Source organism: Styela clava, chromosome 2 (genome assembly GCF_964204865.1).
Source record: "Styela clava chromosome 2, kaStyClav1.hap1.2, whole genome shotgun sequence".
NCBI lineage: Eukaryota > Metazoa > Chordata > Ascidiacea > Stolidobranchia > Styelidae > Styela > Styela clava.
The window spans coordinates 23,313,959-23,328,989 of NC_135251.1; the positions used below are offsets into that span (position 1 = coordinate 23,313,959).

Sequence of the window (15,031 nt, forward strand, 5' to 3'; positions counted from 1 at the left end):
AATGCTGCCTTTATTGGCGGTTTTCGAGAAATCGCTATTTCAATAACGATAATTTTTTGAAATTTTGAAAATAATCCACAAGAGGACGTAAAATGCTTTTTGGTATTTTATACTTTCCGCAACTTATTCCAAGTTTAATGAACGAATAGTATATATGTATGTTCAAGAGAAAAAGATGTACGATAAATTATCTAGAAAATTTAGTTAAAATACCAAACCGTTTTTAAATATCTTACGTCTGCATTGTTTATAAAAGTTTAAATACACGCTATGTTTGGTATTATATATGACCAAGTCAAAACGTGCTGCTACTGTTCTGACATAATGAAATCATATCTATAAGGTATCTGCTCTACTCCGAATGTGTCGTAGTGATGCCTTTATCGGCGGTTTTTGAGAAATCACCCTTTCAAAAACGATAATTTTTTTTAAAATTCCGAAAATAATCCACAAGAGGGCGTCAAATCATTTTTTGGCATTTTAGGATTTGCACAATAATTCCAAGTTTAATGAACATACAGTTTTGATGTATGACCAAGAGAAAAAAGTGTTTGATGAATTATCCAGTAAATTAAGTTGAAAACCTAACCGTTTTTAAATATGTTACGTCTGCATTGTTTATAAAAGTTTGAATTCACGCTATGTTTGGTATTATATATGGCCAGATCAAAACGTGCTGATACAGTTCTGACATAATGAAATCAAATTTATAAGGTATCTGCTTTACTCCGAATGTGTCGTAGTGCTGCCTTTATTGGCGGTTTTTGAGAAATCGGCCTTTCAAAAACGATATTTTTTTAAAAACTTCGAAAAAAATCCACGAGAGGGCGTCAAATCATTTTTTGTTATTTTAGGATTCGCCGTCTTATTCCAAGTTTAATGAACATACAGGTTTGATGTATGACCAAGAGAGAAAAGTGTTTGATGAATTATCCAGTAAATTAAGTTGAAATACCAAACCGTTTTTAAATATGTCACATCTACATAGTTAATAAAATTGAAAATTATATGCTATGTTTGGTATCATGTAATGCCAAGTTAAAACGTGCTGCTACTGTTCTGACTTATTAAAATCGAATCTATAAGGTATCTGCTTCTCTCCAAATGTGTCGTAATGCTGCCTTTATTGGCGGTTTTCGAGAAATCGCTATTTCAATAACGGTAATTTTTTGAAATTTTGAAAATAATCCACGAGAGGACGTAAAATGCTTTTTGGTATTTTATACTTTCCGCAACTTATTCCAAGTTTAATGAACGTATAGTATATATGTATGTCCAAAAGAAAAAGAAGTTTGATAAATTATCAAGGAAATTTATTTGAAATACCAAACCGTTTTTAAATATGTTACGTCTGCATTGTTTATAAAAGTTTGAATACACGCTATGTTTGGTATTATATATGGCCAAGTCAAAACGTGCTGCTACTGTTCTGACATAATGAAATAAAATCTATAAGTTATCTGCTTTACTCCGAATGTGTCGTAGTGCTGCCTTTATTGGCTGTTTTTGAGAAATCGCCCTTTCAAAAACGATAATTTTTCGAAATTCCGAAAAAGATCCACTAGAGGACGTCAAATCATATTTTGGCATCTTAAGATTTGCACACTAATTCCAAGTTTAATGAACGTACAGTTTTGATGTATGACCAAGAGAGAAAAGTGTTTGATGAAATTTAGTTGAAATACTTAACCGTTTTTAAATATGTTACATATACATAGTTGATAAAATTGAAAATGATATGCTATGTTTAGTATTAAATATGGCCAGATCAAAACGTGCTGCTACTGTTCTGGTTTGGTGAAATCGAATCTTTAACGTATCTGCTATTCTCCAAAAGTGTCGTATTGCTGCCTTTATTGGCCATTGTCCGAGAAATCGTCACTCCAAAAACGGCATGCTTGGGAAATTGAAAAAAATTATATGAAGGTTGTAAGACATTTTTCACTTTTTCATACAATTTGCATCTTATTCCAAGTTTAATAACACACAGTATCGGTGTTTGAAAAAGTAAGAAAACGGAATATTACGATATTAGGTGAGTTTATTTGAAATACCAAACCTTTTTAAAATATGTGAACATCTACGCTATTCAAATAATTGAGATATACGCTATGTTTGGTATTATAAATGGCCAAGTCAAAACGTGCTGCTACTGTTATGGTATAGTGAAGTCGAATCTAAAAGGTATTTGCTTTTTTCCGAATGTGTCGTAGTGCTGCCTTTATTGGCGGTTTTCGAGAAATCGCCCTTTCAAAAACGATTATTTTTCGGAATTCAGAAAAGAACCCATTATAGAGAGCGTAAAATGTTTTTTTTTTTATATTTTAAACTTTCCCAATTAATTCTTAGTTTAATAAACGTACAGTATTCATTTGTGACAAAGAGAAAAATATATTTGATCAATTTTCCAGCAGCTTCAGTTGAAATACAAATCCATCTTAAATTTGTTACGTCGACAATGTTTATAAAACTGAGAATACACGCTATTTTGGTATTATATATAGCCAAGTCAAAACATGCTGCCACTGTTTTGTTATAGTGAAATCAAATCTATAGGGTATATACTTTTTTCCGAATGTGTCGTAGTGCTGCCTTTATTGGCGGTTTTCGAGAAATTCCCCTTCCAAAATCGATAATTTTTCGAAATTTTGAAAAGAATCCACGAGAGGGCGTAAAATGTTTTTTTGGTATTTTATACTTTTCTTCTGCAACTCATTCTAAGTTTATTAGACGTACAGTATTAATGTGTGACAAAGAGAAAAATATATATTTTATCAATTGTTCAGCAAATTTAGTTGACATACAATTCCTTTTTAAATTTGCTTCGTCCACATTGTTAATAAAATTGAAGAGTATACGCTATGTTTGGTATTATATATGGCAAAGTCAAAACGTTCTGCTACCGTTCTGACATAATAAAATTGAATCTATAAGGTATGTGCTTTTCTCTGAATGTGTCGTGATGCTGCCTTTATTGGCGGTTTTTGAGAAATCACCAATCCAAAAACGATAATTTTTGAAATTCTCAAACTAATTCAAGGAGGTGCGCAAAATTTTTTTTATTATTATTTTATACTTTCTGAAACTTATTCTAACTTTAATAGACGTACAGTATTGATGTGCGACAAAGAGAAAAATATATTTGATCAATTATCCTGCAACTTTAGTTGAAATACAAACCCTTTTTTAATATGTTACGTACCTTTGTTTTAAAAATCGAGGAATATACGCTATGTTTGGTATTATATATGGCCAAGTCAAAACGTGCTGCTACTGTTCTGGCATAATAAAATTGAATCTATATTCTATGTGCTTTTATCCGAATATGTCGTAGTGCTGCCTTTATTGGCGGTTTTCGAAAAATCGCCATTTTAAAAACGATAATTTTTTGTAATCCAGGACAGAATTCACTAGGAGTCGCAAATGATTTTTTGCTGTTTTATACTTCCCGCAACGTATTCCAAGTTTAAAAGATGTACAGTATTAATGTGTGACAAAAAGAAAATGATATTTTATCCATTATCTAGCAAATTTATTTGAAATACAAAATCAATTTGAATTTGTTACGTCCATGCCGTTATTAAAATTTAGATTACACTTTATGTTTGGTAATATATATGGTCAAGCCAAAACGTACTGCTACTGTTCTGCTATAGAAAAATCGAATTTATAGGGTATCTGCTTTTCTCCGAATGTGTCGTGGTGCTGCCTTTATTGGCGGTTTTCGAGGAATCGAGGTTCCGAAGAGGATAATTTTCCGAAACTTTGTATTTGCGGAATACCTGAAAATTCATTTTTCGCTTAGTTAGTCTTTTTTTAAACACTAATTTCTTGTTAAATTTAATGTATTCATTCAGTTTAAGAATTTTTCATCTATTTTCGTGCCAATATTATATTTTGATCAGCATTTTCAATTTTCATATTTACCTTGTAAGTGAACACTATATGCGCGTGGAACCTATATTCAATGTGTAAAAATATTCTGGCTGAAAGTGCTGCTAGCTTCACAGTGGTGTGATGATCATGCGCATTGAGCAATTTGTATACGACGGTATGAAGTGGATGGAGTTTGTAATTTAATGAGTAAGAATCGTATAATAAAATAACAATTGAATATACAATGGATTCGTTGACGCATCGCAGCACAATAGCTTCTTTTTTATTTGTATAATACAATTTTTCTAATATCTCCAAGTATAGAATTAACCTAAGTGGTCATTTTCCAATAAAACGTTGGAAGTCGACTCTACACACCACAATTTTGCAAAACAAACGAATGCCACATGTGCTGCACTGCTGCAAACCAGCTGTCCAGTGTTTGTAAACAGATCCGCGCCGGGACATGTGGTAGAGTTTTGGAACAGCAATATATAGATGCTTTTCAAAACAATGTTGCATGCCGCCATAAAAATAAGATCATGCGATTAGATTCATCAAACGACAAGTTCTTGCAAATGCCCTTTTTCGAAATTCATTTGTACAACCAGTTCTGTCAATAGCGAAATGCATGATAAAATGGCAGCAAATCACAAAATCAGAGAAAAAGTTTATTTCATTTTGTCAAACCAAGAAAACAATATAGGCATACATATATCAATATCAAATAAACCAATGAGCATATATAATTATGAGTACTGTATATATGCTCATTGAATAAACAGATCGGTTTTCGGTACATGACTGGGTGGCAACGATACGACCTTTGGAGTGCCACCCAATTCAATTGAATGAGCTTACAAATAACAGGTTCTGGCTCAATATATCAATACCTCTAATGTTTGTTTACTATATACAATATTTACATGTTTATACCATTTTAATTATAAAAACAAAACTATGATACCGGTATACCGTTCTTTTAACTAACCGAATTAACCACATATTGAATTTGAAAAAATAAAAATGATCGAAACGAAATAAAATAGAACTCAGGTATTCAAAGATACGAATTATTTGGGTAACCGTCTGGTCAATGTCGGTATGGTTAACCAGTCGTTTCAGGCTCATGGATTTGATGGTATATAGAGGACTTGCACGGGTCACGTGACCTTGTTACTGGACGGCAATAAAACAAAAACGTCCATTTGGCTCCTGTCAGTTGCAAGTCGGATTATACGTTTCCGTTTTGTTTGGCTGTTGAAAATGGTTATTTCGTATTGTTCCGCTGGCTGTACGTATAGTATAGACAACGAAATGGATCTTCAGCTATATTCCACTGTTTTCAAAAGATCCGGAACGTCGCGCAATGTGGATATCATCTATTCGAAGGACTGCTTGGTGTCAAGTCCAGAAGCCATCTTACTCGTGTTTCACTGTTTGCGGACAGCACTTCGTTGATGGTGAGTCATGATGTGCCGTTATCAATTTTTTTAAATATTCATAAGCTCCCTCATTTCAATGAAAAGCAGATGACAAACTACTGTTATTGGTAGGCTTAGGCCTACTTGCAGACTTGACTCGTGTAAGGTATTAATCAATAATTGCCATAAGGTATTGTTTCCCTAGTTAGCAGGTAATCTATTAGTAAGTGTAAAAATTTGAATAGATAACTAAAGTTTAATGCCAGTGCTAATGCAAAAAATAACCAGAATTTAATTGAATTCTCTATCTGAGAATACGCTCGCCACCGCATCTCTGATCCCCATGGGAGTTTCACAGGTTCCAATCCCATGCGGGGATAGGTATGTGCGAGGGGACGAGGAGATTGCAGCTCTCCTCCCACTAAGGGTGGTTCACACGACCGCTGGTCGATTACGACATCCCCCATCATCAAGTCCATGCTTCTAAAACAAATAACTGGCTAACTAATCCCGACATAGAATGGTAATCGTACGATGTTGCACCTTGCAATCTGTCCCCAACCACAGATAAATTCTATCCTAAAAACTACCCACATTGTTAGGCATAGTTGCGTTTTAAATTGAAAGAAATCTTCATTAATGGTCAGAAGGTGTTGTCTGATTATTTTGGTAGTTAGCAGGTAATTTATTACTGATCTGATACACAAACTTGGCACTGTCAAATGATGCTTAGTGTTTAATTTATTTTCAGGAAAAAGGGAAGATAACCCATTATCAGCTGCTTACATGTCCCATCGATATTTGAATTTTCGCCATCCCCAGAGAAGAAGAGAATAGTTAGAAAAAGGAGGATTTTGAAGAAAGGAAAAAGGCAGGACCATTTCAACAAATTCTGTTAACTTGTATGCGTTGCAATATTAATTCGCAGTTGTTAGCATAAACATTTAATGTGTCTTCCGACTAGACCTACCACACTTTAAAAAAAAGCCGCCTACACCCCTTTTCACTAGAACCATAATACTGTAAAATATTTGATAGAAATTACCCCCGAGGCATAATATCTTTCATTTGAAAGGGCTGTGGAGGCAGATACATTTTTTACTCTAAATTATGGAATGTTACTTCCAGGTTATCTTATCCTTGCTTATAGATATCTTGAGGTTAGTGACTCCAACTGACCCATGCATGCCACACTGAAAATTCTCTTGTGTACCCATAAAATAAGGCTGTTGGAGCCTTCAGACCTTGAAAACAGTCGAATCTGAGCACGATGGATTCATGTGAAACACATAATACACGTAATATGCATTTAGAGGCAAAAATATCCCATCCTGAGCAGCACCGATCCACAACATCCTGCCTATGGAATCAAAACATTAGACAAATTGGTGTACTGTGCGCATTCACAAATTTTTGCGAATCAAGTGTGCCTTTTGACTAAAGAAAATTTAGCATTGAAATGGTCAATCTCAATATCAACCTAGTATCTGCAGATAAAACCAATTGTTTTTTAAAAATACATTTTTGATGTGCTTTATTTTTCAAATATAATTTATAATTACTGTAAAGTGTGTGATACATTTGGTACCATGAATACTATTTGCAAATTAGCTTGGGTTACACCCCTCTCAAATAAAAGTTTAGATTCTTAAGTCGTATCTCATAATATTCTTTAAACAAAAGGTTGCGGCTAGCTGGCTACCCATCAGAATTTCCTTTCAGATCACAAAGTCGCAATATTACGCCTCGCTTAAGTTTCATTGGCAACTGTATCTGGTTGTAGTATCGGTGTCCAACGTTAGACTGAAACCTTCACGACCAAACCCACCGAAACAATTTTTTTTTCTTGATAGGGTCGTCTCCACCAATCCACAGTAATGACAAGTTACTTTGTCATTACGATAAGCATCAATAAATGGATACTGAGGATGTATTATCAAGTCACGCAAGCTGAGGTCTTGTGCCACTGTGGTCTTGTTGCAACTTATACTTTGCCATCCATCTATTCCATGGTCGCACCCATATCTGTAAGATAATGGATACAGATAAGAGTTTTCATAAAATCTAACGATCAAAGAGTGTGAAATTTAGGGCTGGGCATTTTCGAATACCTTGTGATTTCAGAATCGAGTCGAATAATTTTTTCGAATCGAATCTCGAATACTCGAAAATATAAAATTGTAAGCGACTTTATCATAGTAATTGGTCCTCTCAACAAATGAATTACTGAAGACATAGAATAAATCACTCAGATAGATTACTGAGCGTTCACACAGAATAACAAACACGTTTTATCAATAACTCACTACAGAAAATAGTCATATGTTAGAATTTCGTTGAAAAAATATGACTTCAATGAAAAAAAATTGGGGAATTCACCTCGACCATTAGCGGAAAGATAAAAACAAGATGGCGGCGATTCGAAATTCCAGTCTGAACCGATTCGAATAATTTACTATTCGATTCGAATGGAAATGCCCAGCCCGGGTAAAATTTATGTCCATATCCCACCACAGCCACTAGTCGTAAATGAATTTGATTCCGGGTAGCATACCTTTTTTACCAATGACAATAAAAAGACATTTTGAATCAGTTGTACAAGCACCATTAGGATTGGATTTATCTGGGGGGGGAGCCAGTTATTTGTTTTCAGAAGCATGGACTTGGATGGTGGTGAATGGTCGTAACCGATCAGCGGCCATGTGAACCACCCTCGGTGGGAGTGGAGCTGCAATCCTCTAGCACATAACTATCCCCGCATGGGATTGAAACCTGTGAAACTACCAGGGTGATCAGAGATGCGGTGGCAAGCGTTTTCCTAGATGGCGAATTAAATTGAATTCTGGTTATTTTTTGTATGACCAGTGGTGTTAAACTTTAGTTATCTATTCAACCTTTCACACTTAGCAATAGATTACCTGCTAATCAGGAAACAATACCTTACAGCAATTGATTATTAATTCCTTACTGTCTTACACAAGTCAAGTCTGCAACTGCAAGTAGGCCCACGCCTAGGCCTACTAATAACAGTAGTTGATTATTAGATTAATTCTTTACTGTCTTACACAAGTCAAGTCTGCAACTAGGCCTAGGCCTACTAATAACAGTAGTTGATTATTAGATTATTGATTATTAATTCCTTACTGTCTTACACAAGTCAAGACTGCAACTGCAAGTAGGCCCACACCTAGGCCTACTGATAACAGAAGTTTGTCATCTGCTTTCCATAGAAATGAGGGAGCTTGTGAATATTTAAAGAAATTGATAACGGCACACTATCACCACTTTATCACTCACCATCAACGAAGTGCTGTCCGCAAACAGTGAAACACAAGTAAGATGGCTTCTGGACTTGACACCAAGCAGTTCTGCCAATAGGCAATAGATGATATCCACATTGCGCGACGTTCAGGATCTTTTGAAATCAGTGGAATATAACTGAAGATCCATTTCGTCCATGTCTATACTATACGTACAGCCAACAGAACAACGAAATAACCATTTTCAACAACCAAACAAAACGCAAACGTATAATCCGACTTGCAACTGACAGGAGCCAAATGGACGTTTTTGTTGCCGTCCAGTAACAATGTCACGTGACCCGTGCAAGTCCTCTATATATCTATGAGTGAGCGACACATGTCCTTATCTTTGCATTAACTTTCCTTTCTTCATAATAACGTTTTAAACCTTATTTTAGGTTTTGTCTGCTTTCCCGAAGTTTATGTTAATATGTCATTGTATTTATCTGGGTAAATATTGCCTTTCCTTTTGAAAGAGGTTTCAAAATAAACTATGTCTATATTTAATAATCCCTTGACTTGGACCGGTTTTAAAGACACTTTCTTATCGTTAAAAATTGTCGCTTTTGCCGATTGGTTGTTACCGATGGAATGGTTTTTATACTCATAAAGTGATGGGAGAACTTACAGCGCTCATCCTGTCCCCGTAGATGGGGGTGACTTGGTCCCGCAGTAGCTTGCCCCGGTTGTCAAAATGACCACGCGCCGCCACTGGACCTACCGTACTATTTATTATCACAGCTTATGGCGACCCACTTAACTTTAATTTAATTTTGTTTGTTTTTTATGACATAACACAGAACACAGCAATGGCTAATCATTGCAAAACTACCGTGTTTCTTCGAAAATAGCACCTGGCCTGAAAATAAGATAATAACTTGAATTTTCAAAATAATTTTAATTAAACCCTACCCTTGAAATAAATTTAAAATGTGTGGGAGAGGAAAGGTTCATTGGCCTGAGGTAAGGTGAAGATCACACCACTATTCGAGATCGTGTGATATGGATGGATGTCGGTTTTTATATAATGTTTAGTAAAAAATCTTGTGATTTTCTACAATGTGATTTTATTTTTGATAATTGAACACAAAAGACCTCTTTCAAAAACAACCATAGTGATATTCTTCAAAAGAAAATAAATTTAAATCCTGTCTAAATTTCGGGGAAACACGGTAAGAAGTGCTGTACAGTGCACAAAACTGCTATGCGTAAAAAAGCCACATGGTCATTTTTGTGTAGCAAACTTTTGTTCCTTTGAAAAGATCGTAAAAGGAAACTTTTACAGATTAGAATTTAAATTAAATTTAATTTTTTTTTGTTATTTTGAAGATTTACGTATTCCAGTCGCCACCGATTCTAATAACCAGTATAATTATCCAAAGCTTTCTACATCTTTTCACGACCCCCTAAGATTCCTTTTGCGACTCACCAGTGGGTCGCGACCCATAGTTTGGGAACCGCTGCTCTAGCTAGATATATAACTTCAGAAATGTGATATATTTTTGTTTTATTCACTTGTATAAATTGCCTTATTCTCGAAAATGGATTGACATCTGTCAAACATAAAGTATACCTAGACTGCGAAAATTATAATTAGTCTAAAGCTCTTCTTAATCTTTTTGCAATTTGTATTACTGTTTCTTAATAATTTCCATGATTTACATCATCATGTGATATTCTTTTTTCCTGTAATTTTTAGTCTCGTTTTAGTACTTTTTGAGGAAGTTATTTATGGAGGCCGATGACTCAATACAATAGTCTTTCGCGACACCTCGTCACTTGCGAAACATTTTCGATTTAATTATATTATCTCTATTATATATTAATGTTATTTGTTTACAATGTTTCATGCAGGACAAAATAAAATATCTGAATCTTAACCGGGATTAAAACTTAGATAATTTCAGTCTCGCCCGCCCCCTTCCGATTATATTTCATGATTATAGTTTGTTCATTCTGACTGCAACGTGTAATTTAATAGTATATATTTACGCTTTAATGAAATATTGCCTAATTATATTTAGTTTTTATATATATTTTTTGCGATTTTGCAAATTTGTAAACGCCGTTAGAAAAATCCTACTATCTGCTATAAATTTTCAGAAAGTATATTAGTAAATACATATATATTCATCGCCTTGTTTCATTATTAATTTGATTGTGATCATTCTAATCTGCGGTTGTGTTGACGAAATAAAAGCAATACTACTCAGAACATATCATGACAATTCGTAGACACAAAAATACGTAGTAAAGTGCCCGATTAAATTTTGTTTTAATTCGTATTTTTGTGAACTCGACAAATTTGAGCTGTTCGTACAACACTTACGGTGCTCCAGTACTGTACGTACCAATGTGGAGGCAGTAAAGCAAAGAAAACCTAAAGGAAAATGCCCTGGTACGTATACTACAGTAGCACCCGAAATTTTGCGGTTTGCAATGTCTAAAGAGGCGTTTTTAATCGGTCGCGGACCATCATAAAAACAAAACTTAAGATGTCCTCCGTTTTATATTTTAGTTTTTTGTATTGCCGCTTTTCAATTAAGAAAAAATTTGGATTTCCACCATTGACATCTACCAGAAAAAAAATTCATTCTTCGATGTTCGAACTCGCCAGAAACACCACTTATGTATCTATCGAAGCGTGTGCAGACTCGTGTTTTTGTCGGAAATCCGCAAGATTGATTAATTAGCGACGCGGCACCTGTTACCAAATTTTGAATAGTAAATTGCTATTCTAATAGTTGAATATATGCGCAGCCCTACTCAGTAACCAGTAATTATTGACTCGATTAATGTTATGTGGATAAACTTGCTTTTTATGTTATATGTAAATTCGAACGTAAATCGTAACTTGGCTTATTAAGTTTCGAAAAAACGTTTGCGGCCCGCAGTGAATTTCTGGCTCGTTGCGGACTCTTTCAAATGCTTCGCGGATTCATTTGAGACCGCGGACCCGGGTTGGGAAACACTGTCTTAGACCGTAAATATATACTACTACTTTAGACAGTAAATAAATAATGCCAGCCTAATATTAGCTATCAGTGCCTGTAAGCGCACGTAGATTGAGGTTTTTAATAAAAAAGATAATTGTGAACATCTAAGCCATTTTGCGAGCGCCAACCCTCTAAAATCTGAATTACTCTAAAAAAAGCGTCAATTTTTCAAGGGTGAAAAATAAAAAGGAATTTTTAGGGGTCAAGGGTCGGGGTCCATTCGCGCAAAAGTTTGTTTTTGAAAAACTCACAAAGGCGGTCTTGAAAGTTTTCGCGCAACCGCGAAAGGCACTCACGCCGCTTGTCAATCAATCATTTATTTCGGTACTCTGACATAAAAACAAAACAACACAAAAACTGGACAAACAAACAAAATGCGGAGATACCTGGAAGGCGAGCATAACTTAAAATAAAGTTAAAAAACGTAAAAGTACCGGTACGCGCCCGCCCACCAAAAAAAATATTACTGTATTACTACAAGAATACAAAAAACACGATTCAGAATCGGGCAATGCTTTTTAAGGGATCTGTGGACAACTTACACAAAATATAACAAAATTTAGGTACATAAATTAAATGTAATAGAAGAGTAGTAGTTTTTGGAAGAGTAGTCTAATTGCAAAAGTCTTCGCTGGAATTTAGTAAGATTTAAAGTATTACTGCGTTTCGTTTAACCAAATCATGTTTTCTACGTTACGGTACCATATGTCATTTACAATGCATATGTTCCAATTTAGCATCTAATAATACGGTACTACTGTACCAGCAGTTTAATTTTCGGTGACGTAGTCAGTTGGGGGTTAGGATTGACATATGCAAAAATTGTTGAGCCAGGCCAACTACACTAGAAGGGGATGTGGTACTAAACTATACCAGACCCCAGTTTATCTATCTACAGATCTAGGCTACCTCGCTGCCTCATGCTTACTGGTACTTCTATGCCTCATTAAAGTGCAGAAGTGTCTTGAGTGTAGACTGACCAAATTACTGTACCTGCTAAAGTTCAGAAATTGTACTGCAATACCTGAATTCCAAACTAATAATACTGTAATATGCAAAGTGTGTGTGATTATGTGCAATACAGATCCCTGATAGCCTAAAACTGTAAAAGAATATTCATGATAGGTATTTTGCTTCACAAAACACTGAAAGACAGAACTGCAGAAAGAAGATACTGAAATACTGAAATATGCTAGATATGAGTTCAGAACAGCAGGAAGGTTCATAAAAAACTGAATAAGGCCTGCAGGCCTTATTTTGCTTCGAAATACAGAAATACTAAAAAATCAACAATGGAATAATATGAATGGCTGGATAATACTGAATGATGTTTACGAATATATTTGTTTATTATATGTAACTATGTTCTATGATTATTATTTTTTCATCATTTATTTATTTTAACAAAACTGTTATGAATCCACAACGTGGACCTTTAAAAAAAAAAAAAAAAAAAAAAAAATCACTCATGTCTGGTTACAGTAGCTAAACTCTGTTAATCAGTTAAATAACACAGAACTTAAAAATTACAGCAAGTGCAGTACCTAACCTACCGCAGTCTGGAAGTAGTGTCGATCCATATCGCAGTATTGTTACATGACAATAATAGACAGATAGAGGTAGATTCTATGTAACAAAGTATTCATTCATGTACAGTACACATCCAGACATCATTTCTGAGTTTATAATAAGAAACAATATAACATTTATAACTACAATATGTAAAAAATTCGATAATGTATTAGTTATGTTTAGCATAATTTTGCTATCTTTTGTGCGCGCTTAGCAATTCGCCGCACTGCATGTCATTTTCAATATAAGTTAATTGTGTCATATACCCGTATATATTTTCAGAATTTGTTGCTGTAGTATTTAATATTTTACTATATTCTAATATTACTGTAGCAATTTGTTATAAGTGAACAATCTATTATGTTATTAAAATTGGTTTTGTTCATCTTGATCTTATGCACCTATGATATTTCTTGTGAAGAAAATGCAGAACGAAACCAAATGAACGATGCAAATGGGGACAAAAATAAAGATAAGAGTTGTGGCTGTGATAAGCTTAGTAGGAAAAAGGATGATCAAGATGCAGAAGTTGATGATGTTGTAATAGAAACTGAAGGTGAACCTGAGATCACACACCTTAAGGTCGGTGAAAAATTCTCTGCCAAAATGGTATTAATTCCAGCAGGCCCCTTCAAAATGGGTACAGACAATTCACCCGTACCACCTGCTGATGGAGAAGGTCCATTACGAACAGTCACGTTGGATGACTATTATATTGATGAAACTGAGGTTAGCAATGAACAATTTGAGCAATTTGTTGATGAAACTGGGCTTATCACAGAAGCCGAAAAGTTTGGGAATTCATTTGTACTTGAAAATTTCATCAGTGAAAAAACGAAAAAAGATATAAGTCAAGCCGTTGCCCAAGCTCCTTGGTGGCTACCTGTGGATAAAGCATCGTGGCGCTATCCTGAAGGTTTGGATAGTGACATTAGGAAACGAATGGATCATCCCGTTGTTCATGTATCATGGAATGATGCGACAGCTTATTGCAAATGGGCTGAAAAGAGGCTTCCAACGGAGGCAGAATGGGAGAAGGCGGCAAGAGGGGGGCTGAAAGATAGACTTTTTCCTTGGGGCAATAAACCCAATCCTAAAGACCAACACAGGATGAATATTTGGCAAGGCGAATTTCCTAAAACAAATACTGAAGAAGATGGATATTCATCCACAGCACCTGTTTTAACATATGAGCCAAATAAATATCAACTTTATAATATGGTTGGAAATGTATGGGAATGGGTGCAAGACTGGTGGACAATTGATCATAGTGCAAACCCAGTTGAAAATCCAAGTGGCCCGAAAACTGGTACTGATAAAGTAAAGAAAGGAGGCTCGTACTTGTGCCATAAAGATTATTGTTATAGATATAGATGTGCTGCACGAAGCCAAAATACACCAGATAGTTCAGCTTCAAATTTAGGATTTCGGTGTGCTGCTGACAAACTCCCTAAATATTTACAGCCAGAGGAAATATCTAAGCATACTGAACTATAAATATTTTTGAACATTCAAATAAATTTTTTTTTCATAATTTAGTGCCAAGGTATTGATTTCTATGACATTGTGCAATGTGCAATATCTATGAGTTTGTTAATTCAATTTTAAATAAGAATATCAGACGAAAGTAAACGTAGTAATCCTATTTGATCTGCTGTTTGCTGGTTTACTAGCATAATTTGGTGATAATATGTCTTGGGTTGTGTTGAGAGTGTAATCATTTAATTAAACACATTATTGTATTCGGATAAAAATTATGGTTTTTCAATCAATTCATTATAATGAGGAATGGAATATGCTAACAATAACAGTGCACAAGATCTATCATTGCATCGCCAATACACAAATTTTTCTGAATGCA

At 34.8% G+C, this 15,031-nt stretch overlaps 1 protein-coding gene and 1 long non-coding RNA gene across 2 annotated transcripts; both read left to right on the plus strand.

The window, feature by feature from the left end:
- Nucleotides 1-5,021: 5,021 nt before the first annotated feature.
- LOC144418455 (uncharacterized) lies at nt 5,022-7,301 on the plus strand. Its single transcript, XR_013473473.1, has 2 exons — nt 5,022-5,339; nt 6,052-7,301. It is a non-coding gene; the product is annotated as an uncharacterized LOC144418455 (long non-coding RNA).
- A 6,137-nt stretch (nt 7,302-13,438) lies between these two features.
- Nucleotides 13,439-14,667, plus strand: LOC120335692 (formylglycine-generating enzyme-like). The gene has a single exon (XM_039403270.2). It carries the CDS (start codon nt 13,531-13,533, stop codon nt 14,665-14,667), a length of 1,137 nt encoding a protein of 378 aa, XP_039259204.2. The 5' UTR covers nt 13,439-13,530.
- Nucleotides 14,668-15,031: the final 364 nt, after the last annotated feature.

Excerpts from the sequence above, each read along its gene's own strand:
- LOC120335692 (XM_039403270.2), top strand. The coding sequence starts at position 13,531 with ATGTTATTAAAATTGGTTTTGTTCATCTTGATCTTATGCACCTATGAT.